This window comes from Cibotium barometz, chromosome 1 (assembly GCF_041138505.1).
Source record: "Cibotium barometz isolate CiBa-2024 chromosome 1, ASM4113850v1, whole genome shotgun sequence".
Taxonomy (NCBI): domain Eukaryota; kingdom Viridiplantae; phylum Streptophyta; class Polypodiopsida; order Cyatheales; family Cibotiaceae; genus Cibotium; species Cibotium barometz.
In genome coordinates, this window is record NC_141046.1 from 62,464,633 (window position 1) to 62,490,493 (window position 25,861).

The 25,861-nt window shown below is 38.4% G+C and overlaps 1 protein-coding gene across 11 annotated transcripts; it reads right to left on the reverse strand.

Annotated features, from left to right (window-relative positions):
- Positions 1-2,966: 2,966 nt before the first annotated feature.
- On the reverse strand, positions 2,967-25,861 carry LOC147642290 (uncharacterized). 11 transcript variants are annotated; one of them, XM_086804752.1, is made up of 7 exons: positions 25,598-25,861; positions 22,457-23,242; positions 21,625-22,052; positions 20,945-21,049; positions 20,771-20,854; positions 3,327-3,452; positions 2,967-3,234 (listed from the first exon to the last, which is right to left on the reverse strand). In XM_086804752.1, exons 3-7 carry the CDS (start codon positions 21,725-21,727, stop codon positions 3,152-3,154), a joined length of 501 nt encoding a protein of 166 aa, XP_086660878.1. In that variant the 5' UTR covers positions 21,728-22,052; positions 22,457-23,242; positions 25,598-25,861; the 3' UTR covers positions 2,967-3,151. The 11 variants fall into 11 exon arrangements, with proteins under 11 accessions (XP_086660878.1, XP_086660870.1, XP_086660901.1 ...); XM_086804744.1 differs by having other exon boundaries at positions 21,625-22,330; XM_086804775.1 differs by lacking the exon at positions 21,625-22,052.

Genomic DNA, 25,861 nt, shown 5'->3' on the forward strand with positions numbered 1-25,861 from the left:
TCTTTGGGAAGGGATGGTTTGTCATGAACCATAGAGCTTGATTTTCACATGTACATAGGGGCCCATGGGCAAAAGGAGAAAGTGACTATAAATAGGGCTTGGGATACATTGGTAGGATCTTTTGACACTTTTACTAATTTTGGTCATCTTGTACCTTTGGACTCCAATGGAGATTTGGCCTTCCATGGTCAAGTTCATGGCTAACTTGAAAGCCATCCTCTTGGTGAGAGGTTAAACACACTTAGGCTATTCGTGTATCTTCTCTTGCTACATGTACTTATAGATTCACTTTCTCTTGTATATTCATGCGATGAGCCATTTGATCACTAATCTCATGATTAATGGATACTAGATTCTTGCTTTGATGTGTTTGATTTAATATTTTGCTCTAGATCCATTTCAAAAATTATGACGTCCATGGCTTGGAGTTACTCTCAGTAGTGTATGATCTGAAGTTGTTGAGACATTATCTTTTGGGACAAAGGTTCACCTTGATGACAGATCAAGGTGAACTTGGAGTTACTCTCAGTAGTGTATGCTCTGAAGTTGTTGAGACATTATCTTTTGGGACAAAGATTCACCTTGATGATAAATCATCAAAGTCTGAAGTGGATCTTCACCCAAAGGGATCTCAACATGCGTCAAAGGAGATGGATGCAAACCCTGCAGGAATTTTATTTTGAAAAAAAGTATCAATCGAGGAAAGAAAATGTGGTTGCAGATGCGCTCAGCAAAAAAGCCTCCTTGCTTGCAATTACAGTGGTGTCAAATCCATTGATTAGTGAAGCAAAGGAGAGAATCATGCAGGATAAATTCTTTGCCCCTATTGCTACCCTTCTGATGCAGGAAAGCAAGACTCCTCAGAAAATGAGTCGAGTTCTTGGGTACAAATCGGATGAAGGATGCATGTATTATAATAATCGGCTATGTATCCCCAATGATGAGAGAATAAAGTGAAGAATTCTGAGAGAAGCCCATGATAGCCTCATAGCTGGACATTCAAGGTTTATAAAAACCTATATGTTTGTGAAGAAAAGCTTCTAGTGGCGGCGGCCAGGACTCAAAAAGGATATACTTGATCATGTGCAAAAATGCTTAATGTGTCAAAGAGTCAAGGCAGAGAGAGTCAAGATGCCAGGGAAACTGTAGCCTCTAGATATTCCACAGATGAAGTGGGAATGTATTAGTATGGACTTTGTCACTGGATTACCTTCAGTGTACAACAACTCCATTTTTGTGGTAGTTGACAGGCTAACCAAAGTTGCCCATCTGATTCCAGTGAAAGAAACATACTGTGCAACGGATGTTGCCAGAGTTTCCTTAAGGAGATCTTCATATTGCATGGTTTACCTAGGAGGATAGTAAGTGACAGAGATCCCAAATTCACATCAAAATTCTGGACTGCATTCTTTGAAGCAATAGGAACTTTCTTGGATCTCAGCACAGCCTATCACCCCGAAACAGATGGCGAGTCTAAAAGAGTGAACCAGATAATTGAAGATATCCTTCGGTCATGCTGTGGGGCAGGGAACCCAAGAAGTGGTTAAGTCATTTGCATCTGGTCGAATTTACTTACAATGCTTCTTATCATCAAAGCATTGGGATGAGTCCTTTCAAAACTTTGTATGGACAAGATTGCCTTACACCGTTGACTTGGTCTGATCCGTTGATCAGAGTCGAAATGTCCAGACTAATGCTTGATGACATGGACCAGCAGATGCAATCAATCTGTGTAAAGATATTAAGGCAGTCCAAGATAGACAAAGGCAGTATGCTGATAAAAAGAGATCAGAGAGAGAGTTTGAGGAATCAGATATGGTCTTCATTCGGGTATGACCAAAAGAAGTTCCTTATCCTTAGGGAAGTACAAGAAGCTCTCTCCCAGATACTGTGGGCTAAGGCTTATGCTGTTATAAAGAAAGTGGGTGATCTAGCCTACAAACTTCTTCTGCCTCCCCATCTCAAGGTATATGGTGTATTCCATGTTAGTTTGCTTAAGAAATATGTACCCAGCCCGAGTCACGTGCGTGATGATGAACAATTAATCTCTCCGACTCAAGGCCAGATGGTACTCCAACCTAAGAAAATCCTTGACGTTCGGGAGAAGATTCTCAGGAGCAGAGTTCTCAGAGAATTTTTAGTAAAGTGAAAGTTCTTCCCTCTAAAAGACGCCACCTGGGAGAAAGAAGGAGAGTTGGTGAAGGATTACCCCCACTTTGCGAGACGAGGATATCTCATATTTTTCAAGTGGGAGAGGATGTAAGATTCCTCTTGAGTGAATAATGAATAGGCTTTACTTCTTTACCTTGTAAATCATTCCATGTTTCTGAATACAAGAAAATATTATTTTTCCTTGTTTTGCCTAATAGTGAGATAAAACTTTCTAGAGAGTGGTAAATCAATATTGAGATATTTTTGGATATATAAATTCTACCAATATCAAAAATATGTTTTCCTGAAACAAAAAATCAAAATAAATTTTCATAGGTACAATTGGAATTAATTAAAAATAATTTAAAAGACCTTAGCCTAAGGATTAAGAGTTTTTGATGAAAATTTTAGATTATGGTCTAATTAAGGTTCTTATGGACCAATAAGATTAATCTAAGTGTTGGGATGAGATAAATCCAATGAATAAAAGAAAATACCCAAAAATGAGTAAATGCCCACATAAGATGAAGAGTTGACTGAGTACAAGATTTATTAGTTAAAAATTATGAAATATTACTAAAAAAATGAGATATTTTGGAGTAATCATTCATTTTTGACACCTTGGTAAGGAAAAGGGGGACCTTCACATGTGTGGAGGAGTTTTAAACTAAAAAATAATAGGATATTTTTATCTCTCCTCTCTCCTCTCTCCTCGATCAAAACCAAATAAAAAAGGGAGCCAAACTGGTCCAAATCTTGTCCAAATTCAGCCAAACTCAAGTTGAAAATTGTAAAGAGTATTCCTAAATCCCACATGTAATTTTTTTATATCAATACAATGCTGAAAGTGGCTTTTAATTACATGTGATTGATTTGTATTCTAAAAAAGAGGAGGGCCAAAAGGGGGTGAGAAAGGGCTATCCGGGGACCTCACATAGGGCATTTTTGCACCCTTTTGGCTATCATGAAGAAATATGTGCCATTTCATTTTCGTTGGTTTTCAAGTGAAATAAACATGTTTTCTGTTGATGACATGTCCATAGAATGTGGGTAGTCTTTGTAAGTGACTCGTGGAGAGAGAATCTTCAAAACACGAAAATCAAACAAAATGTTAAGTCATTCCCCACATCAATGAGCATAGAACTAATGCGTGCAATGTTACGAAACCTACTTACATCTAGAAGGCAACCCATAGAACAATATCATTGCCTTTTGTAGCTTTCTCATTTCAACAAAAATGTTGCTGAACTCATTGAATTCGAATGAAACATTACCATCCGCAATCTTCTTCTTTTCCCATGCTGTAATGCAAAGCGTTTAAAAGACAATCTCGTTTAATACACTTTAATTGCGTTTTTGAAGTTCCCACAAATTCTAAATCAACAGTCATTAAAAGACAAGGAAAACTTACGTTTTTTTTTTCACTTTTAAATGCATAAAACATAAAAAGTTTAATTTAAATTTATAAGGCTAGCAATTTAAAATTTATATTTTTTTATAGAAAACCCACCTAAAAACCATTTTCTTCATTGATTACTATCACATCTCCTCTCTGTTCCACTCAACAACTAAAAGATTCTCTCTCTCTCTCTCTCTCTCAGTCTCTCTCTCCCAAGCCCTTCTCTCATTACAGTAGGTCTCTCTTTCAAGCTTCTCTTTGGGATCCAAGCTACCTACCATCTTCCATTGTGTCTACTATGGCACACACAGAAATAACAAACACCTCAAATTCATCACACGAGTGAGGAAGGTAGACTTGCATATTTGCATCTTGAATGAATATGCACTTATCAGAAGAAAAGAACGTCTAAACGTACAAGAGAAGCAAGAAAGAAGATAGCAGGGTCATTGTAATGTGGATCTTTGGGTTGATGGATATTTATATCCTAATGATCCTTCTTCAAATTTCTCTCCACCTTTCACAGACCTACCCTCATTCATTCATTTTGTTGGAGAGGGTGAGAATGGGCTCCTTGGATATTGCAAACGCTAAGTATATGTGATGCATGGAAGGTTCAATTTCTAAACTCACAAATTCATAGCTTGCAAGTCACTTTGAGTAGTGTGCAACAAGCTCTCGAAATTGCACAAAATAATATTTTACAGCTACAGAGAGAGGGCAAAGAGAAAGAGGACCAAATCCTGAAGTTATAGGATACAATCTCGTGTATGAAGAGCACACCCATGGGAGCCAGAGAGCGAAAGAGGACAATGAACAACATTTAAACACTTGCAATTGGTGGTGGTGCTCTCAAGCAAAGAATTCATGCAGCAAGGTTTGTTTTCTATTCATCTTTTTGGTTATAAGTTATTCTTATTATTAGAGTGTATCTATTGTTTGATTTTTTTCATTAATTGTTAATTCATTATATAATATTGTTGCTATAAGTATCTTTGTTAGTTCATTACAGGACCTTCCTTAAAGATGTGTGTGGTGATAATGATCCTCAAGATATTGGAGATATGTTACGTAGTTACGTGAGAAGACATGACATTCTTTCCATAGTTCAAGATCCACGCTACAAGATATTGGAGATATGTTATGTAGTTACGTGAGAAAACATGACATTCTTTCCATAGTTCAAGATCCACGCTACAAGAAGGTACGACAGATACTTGCAAATGAGATAATGAAAGATATAACTAACATTTTAGGCATTGAGGAAGTTCAGAATGCATGCGATGAAGTGGGCATAAGCTCAAGAGGATACGAGGCTCTTCATCAATTACTGTAAGATACACTTTGCAAACAAGGCATCACACGAAATATTTTTCCTGCCCCAAGAAGATTAAGATTAGCAAAAAGGACATGCAATGAAGATGTGCAATGTAAGATTGGAGAGTACTACTGCGTCAATGATGTGCTAACCATAAGAGCTTGGGGGAAAAAACGAGGCAACAATGTACTTGTTGATCTACAACGTCTTCAGAAAGTTATGATCTTATTCTATGGATTGCCTAATAATTGTAAGTAACTTTTATATCTCTTGCAAACTAGTTGAAAAAGTCTATGAAAAATCAAAGCTTATTTAATTTTGTTTGTCATGCAAGGTGACAAAGTTAGCTTTGTGTTGAAAATGGATGAGTGTCAGATTGTGAAAGGAAAGAGGATAGAGCGAATGAGTATCACACTCATGAATGAGGCTATGGCATATGCAAAAAGTCCAGACTTATTATCTTTTCTCATTGAAGACACATTTGAGGGGAATACTGAGATAAACCAAACTCCTGATAGGGAGAGGATTTGCAAGCTAGACTTTCCCTCATATAGTGTCCAATCTGAGAAAGAGATATGGTGGCTTGGGGCATTTGAAGTACCAAAAGAGACACATGAAGTTCTCAGTTGGATGTTTGATAGGATACCCTGGATTACCACTGTCATCAAAGCACAGATTCAGGGAGAAAAACTTGAGGTAGAGGGCAAGGGTTCTTATACAGTAGATTGGCATTTGGGGGATCACCTGACGACAATAAAGTGCTTGCTTGGGTGTCCAGAAGGTGCTAGCACCCCAAATCCTTGTCCGTGGTGCATGAGAATGATGAGGGAAAACAAAAAGTTAGAAAAGAAGAGGATGCTTGAGAATCAAGATATTGAGCACGACCCCATGGACAATGATGCTGGCAATTGGGTTGGAGGTGTCTTGTCTACCAACATGCTAGTTGTGCTAAACAGGCATTTCAAAGACCCATAATGGAATCCTATAATTCCATTTGAACTGAAGAATGTCCACTTCTATACACTGCATGCATTCATGCGTGTGTTTGACCATTTGCTCAAGTGTCACATAGATTATGCATTTACCATGCAAGGCAAAGAACAACAAGAAAAGCTCTTCATAAAGTAGAGCAACTACTCAGCTCAATTGGGTTCCATGGTGGCAATGTGCAGATTACTGTTAATAAAAAGACCTCTGGCACAAATCATGAAGTTGCACAAGTGTCCATGAGTGGAAATAAAGCAAGACGTTTTCTTGAGAAGCCAGAAAATGCAAAGGACTTAACCAAGCCTTGGAACTTGTGGAAGGATTTATGCAAATGTATAACATTTGATTGCACCAATTCAAGCCTTGTAATTCTACATGATAAGGTTTGGTTAGACTTCAATAAGATGGTGAAACTTTTGACCAAAAGCAGGACAACCACAGAACAAAAATTTCAAGATGAGCATTCTAATTTTACAAAGTCCATGGTTGATACGTGGGGTGAAACCAACATTACACACTACATGGTAAACACATTTGCTCCTTCCTACTAGATTTTAAGAAACGAGTATGAATAACTACTGTGACCGTGTCTTAATTTTTGTGCAGCACATTCTTTATGCTCATGGTACATACTTCATGAATGAGTATAGTTCTCTGGACATGTGGAGCACACAAGGAATGGAGAAATCTCACTATCGAGCTAGAGGAGTATATTTTAAAAACACCCGGCACATGGAGGAGGGAAGACTCGTACAAACTACCTCAAGGAGATGTTTAACTGGTTTTACAGATACACTTTTGGGCAAAAACTATCCATGGAAAGGGCACGTATAAGTAATCTAGCAAGGGAAGCACGACATAATGCCAAACAGAGAAGATCACTAAAGTGGAAAGCTGGCACAAGACCAGTATGTCATGCAGCATGGAGATCTTCAGACGCATAGAAAGAATTTGGAAGTAGAAACAACACTTTGAAGTTGAAAGTATTTTGAATAAAGTAAACATTTTTTACTTAGGAAGTAGACAACATTTAGAAGAAAGTTGTAAAGCTTTTTGACTTGAAAATAAAAAATAATTGGACCATTCCATTATATTGAAGATTTATAGTGAAAATATTTACAACGAAAAGAGCTAATTGCTCTTGAGTCTCTTCTCTTCTTGCTCCCCCTTTCCCTCTATAATGCAAAAACCTCTTACAACTATAGCCTTTGAGTGACTTTACATCCTCCACTCTTGCACCTAGGGCATAGCTTGAATAACATAGGAAATAACCTACTCGAGAAGGCCAAAAACTAGGGCCGTATCCAAAGATACGGATGGCATCACACTTCTCTATAAGCACGACTTTTTGTATATTATAAGGTATAAATGCATACCCTATATACCTAGCTAGGGCTTTCAGTGTAAGGAGTGGAATCTCTGCATCCCTGGAGTACTTGCTATGATATATAATAAATATACTTTTGTGATAGAAGAGATGTAGTGTGCAAGAGCGACATCTTGCCCAACTCTTGCACGACCAGCAACACCTCATCCAAGAAATACATCGGCGTCGTCAAGATCTATCTGCATTGACAAGAGGGAACAAACTAAAGTAAGAAATAATTTAAACAACAGACTGAAGCAATAAGAAATAAACTAGATAAACTAAAGGAATAAGAAATAAACCAGACAAACATAAGCAATAATTTACCTTTTGGTTCTCATCCTCCTCCAACTTGGCTTCATCCCAAAGGTTGATGGAGCCCTCTTCGTTTTCTTGGTCAAGTTCGGGAGAAAGTTCCTTGCCAAACTCAGAAATGCCCATATCCTACTGAAGAAGGGCTTGAAATTCTTCCTCTGAAGGAAGAGGAGCTTCATTCTCCTTGGCTTTTTTAAAGCACAAGGACATTGCTTCTGCGGCCTCTATGAAGTTTTATGGCACTTCCATGTCTAATGCGAGAAATTCATCCTTATGCTCATTCTCTACATCGAGAACACCGGACGCAGCTTCATAACCGTCTGCTATTATAGCAAGACAGTAATCCTCCCTAAAAATGTAGAGTTTTTGAATGTGGGACATGAGGAGGTAACACTTCCCATTAATCAAGAAGGATGGTAGCCCAGGGATGACAAAATTGGACGTCAATCGCTCCCCATGGACGGATGACGTTCCTTCATCAATGATGGTGGAGGCCTTAACATCAATGATGGTTGTGAGATCCCCCCCTCTGGGGCTCCCGCGGCGGCCTCCCGCACGGGGCGGGGATCCACACTCAGGGCCTCGCCCGCGGATATCGGCGGACGAGAGGCTAGCTCGGGCGGTTCCTCCGAAACCGGGCCCGGAAAGACTCCCCTCGCTTGGAAGGCACGGGTGATTCTGCCATGGGAAAATCTTCTAATGGGGGAATTACTCTAACGAGTCAAAGTCTTAACTAGTTAAACTGATCTGACCAAACCTGAAGTCACATGGTCAGATCAAGAAGAGACTTGCACTTGGTTCATGGAATCATCGCTTTTTTTCTCATTTACGAGGTACAGCCGCTGATCCCTTCCCACAAAACAAGGTCTTCTCAGGATTTAATTTAATTAACGTAACTAATCGTATCTAGTTGTTTCATAGGAATCCTCCAATCCATGGGTTAGCCAACCACCCGACCACTATATTGGTGGGATTCCTTTATAACGATTTGGCTGTGTTTTTGCTCGGGTACCGAGGAAAAGAGTTCCCGGTCCCCTAGCCGGCGATTCATGCAAATTAAGGTAGGCATGCCACGTACACACCCAATATGAAATTGCCATTTATAACAGATTCGACTGGCTTTAAAACAATCCTTCAATAGAAATCATAATATTTCTGATCATCATTTTCTAAAATTTCGAGTCCATTGTATTACAAAATGTGTCCTCTGGACTCTCCGTTGAAGACCAACTAGTCAATCAACGAGATCCAGTATCAAAATTTGGTTCCCAAAAATCTTTCCTTTTAGTCCATCCAAAATCTTCCTCGACGTACGCATGGGTGTCCTAGCAACCGCAAGCCCGTGCATCGCCCTGGTCAGAACCCTCTAGGATCCTCCTTAGGTGTCCTAGCACTTCACTCAAATAATCGCTTCGTCGGTCCTTGCCCCGGAAGCGCACCATTTTAACTGTATCGAGGCTGGTCAAGACCTCGACAGGCTTTGCCGTGAGTGACGTCCTTGACGACTCCCCGCCAGCTGTTCCAACGAACCTCCTCTTAGTAAAACATATGCCAAATGTTTCCTCCCCAACATTCTGGCGTAAAACAGTCCTTTGAATGAAAAACAGAGATTCCAGTGCAAGTAAAATTCCTAATTTGAGATTGGTTTCACAAAACCCTTTTCTCCATAATTCCCGGTTTCATAATGAGGATCCTAAATCTCTCATGAGGGTAATCTACCCATCATTTTGTCTGTTTATCCAACTAGATTCTTGATGAGTTCGGTGTCAAAGGAAAAACTAGTTTAGTTCCGATAGTCTATTCTTTGTGTTTAGGAACTGGAATTGGTCACACGAAGTTTTTCCTTGATTCAGATCGAGAGATGGACAAGCAGGTTTACTGTCCGTCCCTCTCGTAGTCTAACCAAATTCATTCGGTTTAGTTCTAACAAGGTGATAAACATCTAGTTTTGGGTAAATATCAATTTAGTGATTTTTCTAATTAAAATATCCAAGGATATTCCTTATGCCACATAATTTCTCGACATTAATTCATTAGGTAGAATTATGGTGGAAATTCACCTTTTCACACTAAGATTTAATTCAAATCCATCTTTTCTTAAATATCATAAAAAATCTTCTTTTAACTAAATACCAATACCTATTTTTTTTAATACACTTAAAATCCCTCTTTTTCTCATTTAATGAGTGCAATCCAATTATCATGGGAATTCCTCTTTTACCATAAATTAAATCTATCTAAAATTCTTCTTAAAAATTACATAAAAATATCCACCATTAATTCCAGTAAACTAGAAATTCAACTTTTCTCTCTGAATTCCAAATATGGTGGGAATTCCTCTTTCATCATTTAAATTTATCTATGCAAAAAGATAAATTTAACTAATTTTTCTCTTAAAAATTAAATGAAAATCTCCATTAATTCCTTTACACTAGGCATTGCGGAGATCCCAAAGGGTCATGTATCCAGTTGTTGACAGGTTGACATATCGTGACTTTGCTATACATTACGCATATATGACCTCTTTGGTGAAGCATGTGGAACCTATATGCTATACAGAAGCTATTAGGAAGCATGTATGGGAGAAGGTAATAGATGTTGAGATGGATGCATTGGTTCAAAATGACACTTGGGATTTGGTTGCCTTACCACCACACAAGGCAAAAATGTCATTGGTTGCAAATGGGTTTACAAGGTGAAATGCAAATCAAATGGTTCCATTGAGCGCCATAAAGCGCGGTTGGTAGCTAAGGGTTATGCACAAACCCAAGGCTTGGACTATGATGAAACATTTAGTCCAGTTGCAAAGATGGGAACAGTGAGAGCAGTCATTGCTATGGCTGCAGCAAATGGTTGGGAAATACATCAAATGGATGTGAAAAATGCATTTCTAAATGGTGATTTACAAGAGGAAGTTTATATGGTACAACTAGAGGGATATGTAGACCCGAGGTATCCCACTCATGTATGCAGATTAAAGAAAGCATTATATGGTTTGAAGCTTGGAGTGATAAGATAAGTCGATATCTTAACTCCCTTGGATTTCAGGTTTCTTCAACAGATTCTTCACTCTATGTGAAGAAAACAGATCATGGGATTATCTTACTTGTCATCTATGTAGATGACTTGATTGTTACATGCTACAGATGTTATGCATGTCAAGAAGGCATTGAGTGGGCAGTGTGAAATGAAAGACGGGTGAATTGAGATATTTTCTTGGGATTGAAGTGATCAAAGACCATACAGGTACATGGTTATTGCAACGCCAATATGCATTGGATATGTTGGCAAAATATGGTATGACAGGGTGTAAGCCAATGAGTACACCTTTGGAGCAGAATGTGAAGCTGCGGGCTGATTTTGGTGAGGAGTTGGATGATCCATCTATGTATAGAAAGATGGCCGGCAGTCTTATTTACATGACTATCACACGCCCAGATCTCAGTTATGTTGTGGGGCTAGTAAGCCAATTTATGCAGAGCCCCAGAAAACCTCATTTGGCTGCAGTGAGACGCATTATGCGATATGTAAAGACCACTGCACATTATGGTCTTCTTTATAAGCATGGTAAAGGCTTGTATGTACATGGCTACACAGACGCAGATTGGGCAGGTAGCTCGTATGACAGGAGGTCTACTAGTGGTTATGCCTTTACATTTGGAAGTGCAGTGGTAGGTTGGAGTAGCAAGAAGCAACCTACTATTGCTTTATCTAGTAAGAGGTTGAATACAGGGGTGCAACCATTGCTACGTGTGAAGGAGTATGGTTAAAGAGTCTCTTGGCTGATTTGGGTGAGCCTATTGATGGCAAGGTTGTCATTCATTGTGACAACATGAGTAGCATACAGTTGGCCAAGAATCTAGTTTTTCATGCGCGGACCAAACACATAGAGGTCCACTATCATTTTGTCAGAAGAAAGTGTTGGATGGTATAGTGGATTTGCAGTATGTGAAGACTGAAGAGCAAGTGGCCGACATCTTTACAAAGCCACTTAGCATGGAGAAGTTTGAGTACTTCCGTACTATGTTGGGAGTACATGGGATGAGCTTGAGAGAGGGAGTGTTGAGAGCTTTGATAGGCCAAGCTCATCTACATCTTCATCTATCGCAGTACATCATGAGCTTGAGAGGGACTGTTGAGATTCAAGCTCGATGTCAGCTTGTGCCAGTTGCACTATGTGCTGGCATGTTAGGTAGTAACATGTGTGAGACATAAATAACCGCGTCCAGCTGGTCATAGTGTGTGGACATTAGCTAGGGTTGGCAGTGTGTGGACACAACACAGTGTGTGTGTTGTAGATTATGGATTATGGATTTATGCATTGTGTGAGAAGGGAGATGGCTTCCCTCTATGGTTAGGGTTTGCAATACATTAGGGTTTGCTCTTGTGTGGTGTCTCCTCTCCCTCTACCTACTTTTCATCAGATAGAAGGAAGGGAGGGAGAGAGAGAGAGAGAGAGAGAGAGAGAGGGTTGCACATTAGAGAGATAGGTTGAAGATCTACTCATAGTATATATATATATATATATATATACAGAGAGAGAGAGAGAGAGAGTGTGTGTGTGTGTGTGTGTGAGAGAGAGAGAGAGAGAGAGAGAAGGTTGCACAATAGAGAGATAATGAGCTATGTTTGAGGTTTGGGGTGAAGAGGATGATGTTGGAGGGAAGAATAATGTGTAGGAAGAGAAATCTGAGGTGAAAAAATAAGGTTTTTGATATAATATGGTTTGGGTTGGGTTTTGAGAGGAAAAATGCCCTTTTGATTTTTTTTGAAAAGAATCCTATTTTTTAGGGTTTTTTGATCCCACGAGAGTGATGGGGCTGAAATTAGTGGAGCCCTCTACTTTTTAGAAGCTATCCCCTTGCTTTATGGCACCCTCCTATTTTTTGCACTCCACTTCCCTAATTTATGAAGACCACTCCCTATTTTTTGAACCCCACAAATGTGGTACTGAGGGAGACAAGCCTAGTTGACCCCTACTTTTGGAGGAGACCAAATGTGCACCATCCTCTCTTCCTATTGGTCCATTGCTAATGAAGGTCATTATAAAAGGGCCCAAAAGATGTCGAAAGGTTTCCTAATGTCATGCTACTGACATTTTAACTATCTTAAATGCACTAAATTTGCACAATTTATTTGATCTACATCGGTATTTTGAATTTTTCTAGTTTGAAAACAATTCTCTGATTATTCTTTGATTGCATACAAGGTTTATTTTTAATACTCATATTTTTTTATGTGTTTTAAAATATCATCAACTTTGTAGTATGAATATCTAGTGTCCAATATTTATCTATGGGTGGATTTCTCTCTTTTTTCTCCATTCTCACAATAATGGTGATAGATATTTCCAATCAATAGAGATTAGAGTGGGTAAAAAGGATTAAAGATGAAAAGTATGTTGGTTTTATGGCGCCACAGAGTTGGGACCAAAAAACCATCTCACTTTTCATTGATCTTTTCTATCACTACAAGTTTAGACAAGAACAAAGCTATTATGGAGGCCAATATTCTATATTTTTTGTAATCTTATAGATTCAAATGTAATGTTTTATTAAAGGATTTAATTGAATATTTTGTTTAATGACATATAATATTAATGATTTTATCAATGTTTCAAGGTAAAAAGTTATTGATTCCTCCTTTTGTTTGTGATCATGTATCATAGTATCCAACTTTTGATTGCGGTTAGTAGATACTTTCTCCATTTTAGTTGCTTTATCAGCTTCTCATTGTAGAGTGGTTGCCTTGCTATTGGCCTTCTAGAGCTTCTACATAAATCCCTCATTTTTCCTTTGCAAATTTTCCAACTGGATTGTTCAAAGAGGCAATACCCCATCAAGGCATATGACAATGCCATACTTTCCTCTATACTTTCTTCCTGGTTGCCTTCACATGGACTTGTCACCTCTTTCTCCTTATTTGTTTGACCGGTGATAAATTACATTTTCAAAGCAGTTTTTTAAAAAAGGTTGCAATTATAGGATGAAACCCCCGTTTTCTTCTCACACTGCAATAATAGAAAGGTCCATGTGATAAACTAGAAGTCTAAATTTGCCAAAGTGACCAAGGTCATGTCTTAATCCTAGTTTCTTTTTTCACTCCAAGGAAACATTGAAAGTTAAAGATTTAGAAATTAGAATATCTCTTAGATTCTTTGCTCCTTGAAATTATCACGCATCGATTTTTGTGCATGTCTGTTAGCACATAAGATCATAACGCACATGCTTTATTGAAGCTTTGGAAGACATTAATTCTCTCGTGGACCAACCTATGAGAGTACTAAGAAAAGAAAATGTTTTCCCTTTCCCTATCATGATTAACCATCTCTTCTCCAATTTTTCATGGTCGAATTCCACTACTTATCAATAAAAAGTTGATACATGCACTACAGTATATCTTATTCATATATGACATTTTCTTCTAATATTAGTGAAAGTTTGTGTATACAAGAACTAGAAAGAACTTACAAAAAACATGGTGCTACTTTCTTTCCTCCTTGTTAGAGTGACATTTCATGTATGACATGGACAATATCCCTAGTTTGAAATAGATAAAACATTAATTAACATTCTTGTGAAACTCTTTATTTTCAAAATTGTTCACATGATTAATCCAATATTATAACAGCACATGACAAATCTAAAATAGGAATCAGTGAGATCTACATCTTCTATCACAAGATACATAAACTAAAATTACCAAGAACCTAGTCTAACAAATTGAACTTTGTGGTTTTCTTTAACTTTTACACTTGTCGAGCTCAAAGTTGGAATCTTTTGAACATATTTGCGTATTATTTTATTGGCAAAGGAAGAAGTTCTTGTTGAATATTGACTCCATGCAACGCTCTTACTCATATGTGATCAAATATATTATAATCTCAACTCTAGTCAGGGGGGGTGGGGGAGTTAGCATGAAAATTGATGGGCGATACAAAATGTTTCACCTAACATGACTATATTAAAAAAATTGACTTTAACATCACAAAGAGTGACACTACCTTTGATGATAAAAGGGTGATGCTTTATGTCACTATTAGCTCAGAGGGTGCATTACTAAGAAACCCTATGTATCATGTGCGTTCAAGGGGTATTTAAAAAAGCCTTTACCTATGAACTTTTCATGAATAAAATGACTCCTTTTTCTTTATGGACTTTAGGTTTTTTTTAATCGATTAAAAAAACCCCTTTTATAAATGTATTTCTATAAATTTACCTTAAAAGTTTGAATAAAAAACCTGTTCATTTGAACTTGCGTGCTATACTTATATATTTTTAGGTGAACCCCCAAGACTATTAGTAATACTTTGTAACCTAAGTTTGGGTTATGTGGGAACTTCTTTTTAAATATAAATTATCCCATGTTTTTTTATGTTTAACATCAATCATATTTTTTTCAAAAATTGACATTTAGAAATTAGTTGAAGTTCACTTGCGTAAGCTTATTTTTCATTGACCATTTATTGCATACGTCTCAATTCTAGTGAATCACTAAGTGCATGCCCATTGCCTATTCTTCTCCTCTTTTTTTTGCATGCTATTAATCATTTAATGCATGTCTCTACTCCTAAGGTCCCCTTTTTTTTGCTAGAGAGAAGGAAATTCATTCTAAAAAGGAAACTGATATGGCATTGGCAGAGTAGAGAGAAAAGGAATTTCTTTAAAAATAACAAATATTTATAATTCATCAGGTGTGGTACTATATGGAATTGCAGAGCTTAGGTCAAAATTTTGAGAGATGTTATTTTAATTGAAAGCTCTTTCCTTTTTCTCCATGCTAAAAGGGGGTTATATATTGTTAGGGAATTTATATTTCACACTTTTTCCATGATGAGAGGGGCTTATGTAGGTCTAAAGGGTGTTTATTAGTCGCAAATTAAAAAATGTGGCATATTAAGGACTAAGAATATTAATGTGCATAATAGGCTAGTCTACCCAATGATATAGTGAACCAAAAAAAGAGTATTGTACTATAAAAATAGTGTAAGGACTTAATCTCAAACTAAGAAAAGTACTATTGACGATAATTTCAAAAAATGAAAGTTTTCTTCTTCAATCTATCAAAGCTTACACGTTTTGAGGCCGTCAAACTTATGTTTTCAAATGAATAAGTTGCAACACGAAACCTTGGTTTTTTCTCACACTAGAATGTTTCAATCCCGATAAAGTCTAACTTTGCCAAAATGACCAAGATCATATCCTAATCCTAGTTTGTTTTCTCACTCCAAGGAAGCGTTGAAAGTGTAAACTTTAGAAATTAAGGTACCTCTTGCACTCTTTTCTCATTCAAATTATGATCAAGAACCAATCAAATGTGATTAGGATTTGCACATATCTACAAGCACATAATATCATAAATCATATGCTTCATGTGGGCTTTGAGATGTCCTATTTTGTCAAAAGCAAAGGGTCTCCCTTTTCCTATCATGATTAACAACATCTACCTTCATCTCTCCTCCATATTCTTGATTAAATTATTGATCCATGCATTGGCGCTACATCTTCTTGTTCACCTATGACATCTTGTTCTTGTTGGTTAAAGGAAACCAAAATTTAAATACATAAAATTATTTTAATGGATGTTTGCATTCAACTCATTTACAAAGACCTATAAAAAGTACGTATATGTACATTCTCATGGTAATTTTATAGATACAAGAGCTAGAAAGTACTTAGATGAAATGCAATGTCACTTTCTTTCCTCCTTGTTAGAGTAACATTTCATGTAGTGTCTTACTTGACTTTAACAACTTAAACATCCCTAGTTTGAGATTTGTAACAAAGTGTGGTCTCATGTCAATAATGGGCCCAAAGGCCAATGGACCATGCCCATGGACAACATTAATGATAGTGTGAAAGGGATGGTCATGTATATATACCAAAATAAGCCATTATGGAGGCTAATCACTAATTAAATATGAGAAATTACTCTTTCTTCTCTCTAAACCTACGCTAATCTCCATAATATAGATTAATTGAAGGTTAATCTAGATTAATCAAAGGCTAATCTAAATTTTTCTTTCTTTCAATGGTATCAAAACTTAGTTTTGATTCATTTTCATCTTTATTTTAAAAAAATTGAGAAATTTTTAGATTTCTTAATTTTCTTGATCTTTCTTGAGTTTCTTGATTTTTCCAAGATTTTCTTGAAAATTTGGTGTAAAAATGGAGGAATCACTCAAGTTGATGACAAAAATCAGAGGAATGGTGATCTTGAATATTGGTCATGGCATTGGACCAATTTTTGATAGGTGGATATATTTTGGCATGCAAGTTGAGTCTGCACTCGACACGTTTTTTGTGGTATGGACTTGCACATCCTTGGGAGTTAGGTTAACTACTATTGGAGCTTTGTATGGTATTGGGGATTCCTTGAGCTGTGATTTGATGCTTCAATGGAGAAGATTCGACGTCGTTCGTGATTTTTAGCTCCACGACTGTTGCGCGAATCCGTTGCCTGCATGCTTGGTGCCTTCTTGCAAGCCCTAGCCATCACAGTCCATTAAGCTTATGTTGTATGGCTTAAATTTCATGTGAAAGACACTTCATAAGCTAGCATTATAAACTCTTTGTTGTTCAAAAAGGGAAAAATGGGCTGCACGGTTGCTTCCTAGGGTTTCTTGAAAGGGGATTAACCTTGCTTGGTCACATGCTTTCTTGTTTAATTGCTCTCACAATGATTAACATCACAATGACTTGTTTCTTGTAAGAATTTGGCTTTTCCTCGATTCCATGGTCCAAGAATTACGGGTTTTCACCAAGAAGATCTAATTTTATATCGTTGATCCTTTCTTGCAAGCTAATTACATTGCCTATGAATACTATAATGATGCCATTATGCACTAACAAGCTCTCATATGAGTCATTCAGCAAACCCTAGAGCAATAATTCAAGGTTCTTACTTCTTTTTTCCATTTGAATGTAATACATGATATTCATGGCTATTCTCATGCCATTTGAGTAGCATATGATGGGATTACATGTTCCAATCATACTCATGAATGCCATAATAACATTCTTGGATATATTTTCTTGATTGGTGAATGCTATTCCCCATGATGGAGACATGAATCAATGATTTGGAATGGCATATGATATACTTATGTGAATGCTCAATACACATGTTACATGGGGGTGTTGAATGCCCATGCTTTTGTGACCTGCCTATGTAAGAGGCATAAATGTATTTAAATTGATGCCTTTGGAGATATATGGTGTTGGGGAAGAGCATGGACATTATGATATTGGCATGAGCTCATGCTATTCTTGTAAGTGAACTCTCTCACATATTTGGATTACAAGCTTTAATTACATTTAATTTTAATTTTAAAATGCTTATAGAATCTAATATGGTGAGAGGGTACCTTTGGCACTAGGTAGAGTGGGTAGAGGAGGGTGTGTCTTGAACCTTCGGCACTAGGTAGAGTTGGTAAAGGAGAGTGTGTCTTGAACCTTTTATGTCGTGAGTGCCTTGGTAAAGCATTACAAAAAGGGATTAAGTACATGGGGTGAAGACATGGCCTCAACCCTTGCCATTCGATCTAAACTTTGGTAAGGGCTTGTCTAGGACCTTGGGGAGCTTCAAGTGCTTCACTGACCTCCAAGTGTCGACAATTATGTATTTTAATGTGGTAAAATTTTTACAAATTAAAATTATTGGCAGTAAGAGGAGTTGTCATATGAGCATATCTCTTAATGAACCTCCTATTAAAGGCTGACATCTCCTCAATTGAGCGGTATTTGTAGGCGTGGGCCAATTCTTAACACATTTGATCTTCTTTTTCTTCTTTACAGTTAGTAATTTTATTCAAGGTTAGTGTAATTAATTTAATTAATAGTTAGTCTATTTCATATCTCTTAGCTAGGGGAGTGTGTCTTGGATCCTTGGGAGGGGTCACTCATAAATATGTAGGCGTAGCATGTGGACTCAACAGAAGGGGATCACTCATAAATATGTAGACGTAGCATGTGGACTCAAGAGAAGGGGATCACTCATAAATATGTAGACGTAGCATGTGGACTCAACAGAAGGAGAATTTTTAATCCCTCTTTTACACATTTTTTATATACAGAAGGGTACCATTTAAAGGGGGTATTTACAGATTGAATAGAAAAAGGATGTGTTTTATTCATGAAAAACTCACAAATAAGGGGTTTTTAAAATAGGCCTTGAACGCACTTGATATAGAGAGTTTACATATAGTGAACCCCTCGAACTTGAACCTTGAGGAACCCCAAACAACCAATGGGCGGGAACAAGCGAGCGTCATTTCCAATAGAGTGTACATTGCATTTGGCCCATTGTTTCTCATCTTAAAACGATTGGCAGACTTGTGTGTGTGTGTGTGTATACGCGTGTGTGTTTGTGTATGTGTGTGTGTATAAGATAGAGATAGATAGATAGATAGATAGATAGATAGAGAGAGAGAGAGAGAGAGAGAGAGAGAGAGAGAGAGATTTAGTTCATATAGGTCAAAACAACGGAGGCAAAAGAACATACTCAAACACAAAAGCTACATTGCCACACACAGTGCTACTCAGAGCTACACTCATCATCCACAAAATTGGACCGTTGTCACATGGTAACGGTCTCGACTCCGCTGCTCATATCTTGCATCCCCTATCATTTGTCTAGCCATAGCCTTAGCATACACCGACAAAGTACTTCTAAAAAAATGAAACAAATCATCAACACTACATGGAAGATACAATAACTTAACGAATATACACACTGTATGGAAAGGCAAAAAAGAGATAAGAGATGATTTCAAAAACCAAGGCCACATCACATAACAAGGTAAGGCCCAAAAAATACCAAAAATACATATCCAGAGTCCATCGCAAATGCCACAATAAACAAAAGCACTCAAAAGAAAAATAAAAGACCCAAATGGTTAACTAAAGCCATAGAAGGATAGTGCATCCAAAGTCACTAGTGCGAAGTCAAAAAGGGAAGGTACTCACTAGTTGTAAGGGTTCTCCCCAGCTAGAGGATCAACCATATCATTGCCTTGTTGCTGTTGTTGGCTAGGACCAGCACCAATCACCCTCTCCTGATGCGCAAGGATAGGTGACACATAGTCTCTCAGGACCCTCTCGTCACTGTCAAGCACCATGCATATTCACCCAGTAGTAAGTCATGCTCTAAGAACGGGTGCAGTCCCACATCCCAACTCCAAGGCTGTGCCTCGAGGCCGGCATAGAAGCTCCAAGTGGCACCCCACAAAAGTGGAGCTCACCACACACATCTCAACCGTGTGCACTCATAGCTTGACTGCCAGCAGGCATGTGATAATACACCAAAGTATCCAAGGGCCTCATGTGGAGACTCTAAAAAAGTGGTGTGCTATTCGGGACATACAAGGGAGGATCCATACCAAGTCAACACACAAAGAGAAGCATAGATGTCAAGCACTGAAAGAAGTGTCATTCACGTCATATGGTCGTTTGATCAAAACAAGAATTTGTGTATATCCCTATCATTTCAAAGAATCATTACAATAGGAAAAGTAACAAACCTAAATCCTCATGAAGGCAATATCTACATAACCGTAAGGCCATTAATGAACCATGATAACTCGATGCCAAATTTCCAGGCCGAAACTCGATAATATCTATCAACCAGTCCAATCACCAAACATGCCAAACAAAGAAACACTACTAAACTCTATTTGCAATTCAAGCAGCAGTCAAGAAAAGATGAATGAAGGATAGTTTCTCAATAGCAATACCCGAAGAAGATCCAACAATCAAGAGCCATCCAAAGTACGATAGTGAAGAAGAAGCTAAGTCACAGTCGTACCTAACGTCTGTCAACATATCCCAAGGAGTGTGTGCACCACCAAGAGAAGATGAAGGACAAGCAAATCCGTTGCCCAAGAGATAGGTCTACCTTTCTTCTCTACCCGTACACCCGCACCAACATGCTTTAGAACATGTTCATGGATCTCTGTGTAGACTGGGTTCTTGATACCTAGAGAGAAATCCCTCCCAATGGCAATGTAGTCTCCCTAAACCACCATACATCTATAATCTCGACCTCAAGAAACTAACCCATCGGGAGGTGGAGGAAAAAACACAAAAGAAATAATTCTTTTTTATATGATGAAACCTTGACCATCTACATAAACACCCGCACAAAACACCCAATGTAAGAGTGAAGTGCAACACACAAGTAAAAGAACTAGCTATTGCAAGAAAGAAAAACCATCCTCAATTTGGAATGAACTTACCCATATCATTGTTCACGCTATTCTCCAACTCAACCTTGTCGGCCCTCTCCTTCACCTCCTTATCCTTCTTCTTTCCAGTGCATTCTTAATGCACAAACAACACCATAACAAAACATAAGTACCATAGAAGAAACAATATTAATACAAGAAACACAAAATAAAAAAAGTTATTACCTGGCGGCTGAAATTTGTTCTCCTCAACACCAACACTTGTAAAACTCTTCTTAAAGTCCTCATACATCTCCTTCTCTCTCTTAGGCAGCTCCCCCTTGTGCATATCTATCCACCATGGACATTGGTCTAATTCCCACTTAGTTACACTCCTCATGTATGAAGGGTACATGGTAGTGTCGATATTGTCAAACACTAGCTATTGTCTAGCGATAATAAGTGGAAAAGATGTAAAGACACCCAAGTACTTCAACATAGCAAGAAACCTACTTAAAACACATATAAAAATCAGCAATATATCAAGGAAATATCAAGAACAAGAAAGGAAAAAGTAACTCCAACCTTACAATAAAACACTTTTCTAAGCTCTTTCAACTCCTCACTCCTATCCTTGCTCTCTACCCACTTCACCATATCAAATAGTTGTCTACCTTTTTCCAACATAACCTCTCCATAAAACTCCCTCAGAGACAAACAATCAACAAGAAAAATAGGAGCATTTGGCATGTCGAGAATGTCACTCAAAACCTCCTCTGCTCTTTGGAGGATCTTGTCCATAAACACCTCACCCGCAATCCATCTTAAATATAAAAAGAATAAGCATGAAACACCACAAGCAAGCAATAGCTTCACCCAAATGGAGGCATTCAACATTATCACCACTATTAGTTTTGATCACATACCGTTGGAAATCATGGTCGCCTCTTGGCAAACCAAACATAGACCTGGTAGTTTTGTTGGCCTCCAAAGTTCCAACCACATAACTTTTGTCGCTTGTAGGCACATCCGCAATTGCAATAAGGTTCAACTTCTCCAAAGTGGCATAGCTGTCATTATTCCACTTAAGAGCCAAGACCTTCTTCCACCACTCGTCCCCAAGGAGGAGCTTACATATATTATGTAGCTTAAAAAATGATAAAGAAATAAAACAAGATCCCCACACGTAGTAATATATTATAATATCATCATTTGCAACAATAGAAATCCATAACTTCCCCATTCTATCACTGTATTTTCTCATGAGTTCTGTCTATGTGGATGCTGCAACTTTTTTTAGCTCCTCCTCCAAGAGAGTGGCCCGCAAGATGTCAAGATTCTTATGCAAATGCACCTATTATCATCACGAGCATTAACGATGCACAACAATTCTTGTAAAACATAACGAAGGGCAAGTGAACACATAGATAGAAATGAAGGAAAAAGTAGATCGTAACTCCCATTGTACACCAAAGATCCCAAGTACATTCTTGCTAGAGGAAACCAAGGTTCTTCACCTTTTGTTGACCTCTTATGAATCTGAGAAATAAGCTTAACATCCTCCTCTGGTAGCTCTTACAAGTAGGCTTGCTGATCAACATTCATATGTTTGATGTGTTGACCAACTCATCTCTCAATGAGGTCACAAACAAGAGCATGGGTGTTCAAGATACACACATAATGGTATATTTAGAGCAATTGTTGAAAGAACCAAATCAAAGCAAGTGATAAATTAAATGTATAAGATAAATCACTTACAAATTCATTTTTTGGAGACATGAAAAAACTGAAATCTCGCTAACCGTTGTGGGATCGATCACTGTAGAGAGTACACAAACATGCTTCTCCATGACGGTCGAGAATTTCTCCCTTATTGCTTCAGTACAAGCCACAGTACGATGGTTTCCGTCCCATACAGAAAACATACAGCTAGCTAGACTAGTGAGCTCAAGACGGGTAACTATCTCATCCTTGAAGGCTTGGTTCACCTCCCTCCAAATCAGATCCCACCCTTGTTGAATATCATCATCAATTATCTGTTCCTCTCCATCCAAAGTCCACATTGACACTATAAAGACCCCCTTCTCTGGAACATATCCCTCATTTCCAAAAGCAACTTTCAACCCAGAAATGTCATCCACGAAGACCTCTCACTTTTGCATATGGCATCAATCTACATAAAGGAATGGGTGGACACACAGAAGATGAGAACAATCTAGTCTTTTGCAATATATCTTCCCCATGCTGCATCAACAAACTATTCTATTCCTTGGGATCCTCCTCCTTTAAATTTTGTAGCCTCACAACAAATGGAACTATTTGCATCTCACTCCCTCCTAACAAGTCATCTTCCTTCTCCCTATCAGTGCCCTCGTCAGCAAGAACATCAACAACCCTATCATGTACTTCCAACCCCATATTTTCCTGAGTATCTACTCCACTCTCTTTTTCAACCCTCTTTAAAATCCCTGCCCTTCCTCTCTTGACTTAGGTGGACTACCAATTGGACCTCTCCTCTTGGAGACCTGACCAGACACATTTTTCCTGCACAAAAATCCAATGCTTTTCTTACACTCAAAATGATAATTGATAAATCATATAAGCTCACACTTTCACAAGTTTTTCCATGGAAAGAACAGGCTTGCACTGAGCATAATCAACATTTATCATTAAAAAAAACATTTATCATTCGGAGTTTTTGATGCATCATCTTATGCATCATTATTGTTCTAACCATTAGCAACCATAAAGACTATGATTGTTGATGTGGGGTTTACATTGATTGGTATGTGTAACCCAATAGGTAAGCTTGGAAAAACATAAGTCTTTTCATATATTTGATTGCATGCATGTATCAATTTGATCAGTGTAAATAACCATAGCCACCTAAGTGATGTCCATGATGGCCATGGTTTTAAAAAATATATAGGGGATTGGAAGTGGGCCACGCCGGCGTGGGCCGCTTCCAACTCCCTTTATTTGTTTTTGAAACCATGGACACCATGGCCTTGGAAGTGCAAGTGCATGGATTTATAGCCTTTAGGGGGGGAGAAGTAATACATATAGAACTAGAAGGATCCCATGATATGGTCAAGCATGCCCAAGATGCCCTTTTGTAGAAATAGAGTTTGCATAACCAACTATATGAGATACATAACCAACTATATGAGATACATAACCAACTATATGAGAGGAAGAAACTCTTTGCTAAAACACTTGATGAGAAGACATAACCAACTATATGAGAGGAAGAAACTCTTTGCCAAAACACTTGATGAGAAGACATAACCAACTATATGAGAGGAAGAAACTCTTTGCTAAAACACTTGATGAGAAGGACCACCCTTGCGCATATTTCACCACCATTACCATGATGACCATGGTTTCAATGAAAAAAAGGGGGCTGGAAGCGGCCCACGCCGGATCATGGCCATCGTGGTAATGGTGGTGCAAGGGCATCTTACGGTGTGCCGCTCCATGACAATTTAGCAATCTTAATGCCTACAGCTCCATGGCCATTTAGCCATCTTAAGGCCTGCAGCTCCATGGCCATTTAGCCATGGCATCTTATGGCCTGCATCTCGACTACCATTAATCCATGGCAATCTCTAATTTATTGCACCACCATGGCTATGAAGCCCATGGTTTCAATGAAAAAAAAGGGGGCTGGATGCAGCCCGCGCCGGCGTAGGTTGCTTCCAGCCCCCTTTTGTTTCTTTGAAACCATGGCCATCATGGCAATTATGGTGCAAGGGTAATGCATGACATCTTATGGCTTGCAGGTCCATGGCCATTTAGCCATCTTATGGCATGCAGGTCCATGCAGCTCGACTACCATCCAACCATCTTATGGCCATGCAACTCGACTACCATCTTGTGGCCTGTTGCTCACTGGTTTCAATTAAAAAAATAGCTTTCCTAATTTTAATTCCTACATCTCCATGGCCATTTAGTCGTGGCATCTTATGGCCTACAGCTCGGCTACCATTAATCCATGGCAATCTCTAATTTCTTTCACCACAATTGCCATGATGGCCATAGTTTCAAAGAAAAAGAAGGGGGCTAGAAGCGGCCTGCATCGGGGCTACCATTAAGCCATGGAAATCTCTAATTTCTTTCACCACAATTGCCATGATGGCCATAGTTTCAAAGGAAAAAAATGGCACGGCCCCCTTCTAGCCCCCTTTTTTCTCTTTGAGACTATGGTCATCATGGCAATTGTGGTGAAAGAAATTAGAGATTGCCATGGCTTCATGGTAGCCAAGCCTGTAGCTCCATGGCCATTTAGCCATCTTATGGCATGCAAGTTCATGCAGCTCAACTACCATCCAGGCATCTTATGGCCATGCAGCTCGATTACCATCTTGTGGCTTGCAGCTCACCGGTTTCAATTAAAAAAAATGGCTGATTGGTTTCAATAAAATAGCTCAATGGCTTCTTGCCAACAAGCTCATTGGTTTCAATTAAAAAATAGCTTTCCTAATTTTAGCAACTCGACTACCATCTTGTCGCCTGCAGCTCGACTACCACAATGGCCATGGTTCTAATGAAGAAAAAGGGGTCTGGAAGCAGCCAGCGCTGGCACGGGCCGCTTCCATCCCCCTAATTTTTTTCATTGAAAGCATGGCCATGGAAATGCAAGCAACAGAAACTAAACAAAAGCATTGAAATAATCATATACGAGGACAATTGAAATAACAAAAAACATTTTAACAGAACCACTGTGGCATAAACGAGGAACTTGATGTCTTCCTTGGAAAATAGAAAAAAAAAAAAAAGGGGGCAGAGGTGGCCCATGGGCCAACTTCACCGTCTTTTCTTTTTTTTTGTATTCCATGGTCATTTAGCCATGGCAAAAGGAAGAAATCAGCTTGAAAAAGGAGAAATATGGAAGCATACCGTTTGGGAGCCATTGTGAAGGAGGAGAGAGCCCATTCCATCTCTTGTGTGGTGCAGAGGAAGAGAGCAGAAGTCTATGGTTTCAGAAAAGAGGATGAGAGAATAGATGTAGGGTTTTTAGTAGCTTTCATTAGTTTAATGCAGCTTTTTAGGGTGATTTTTTTGTGATCTTAGAATAATAAGTGGATGTGGATAGAGCTCAAGGCCAATATGCAGAAGGGACATGGTCTACAATAAGGGCTAATAAAGCCTTCTGACGAGAAA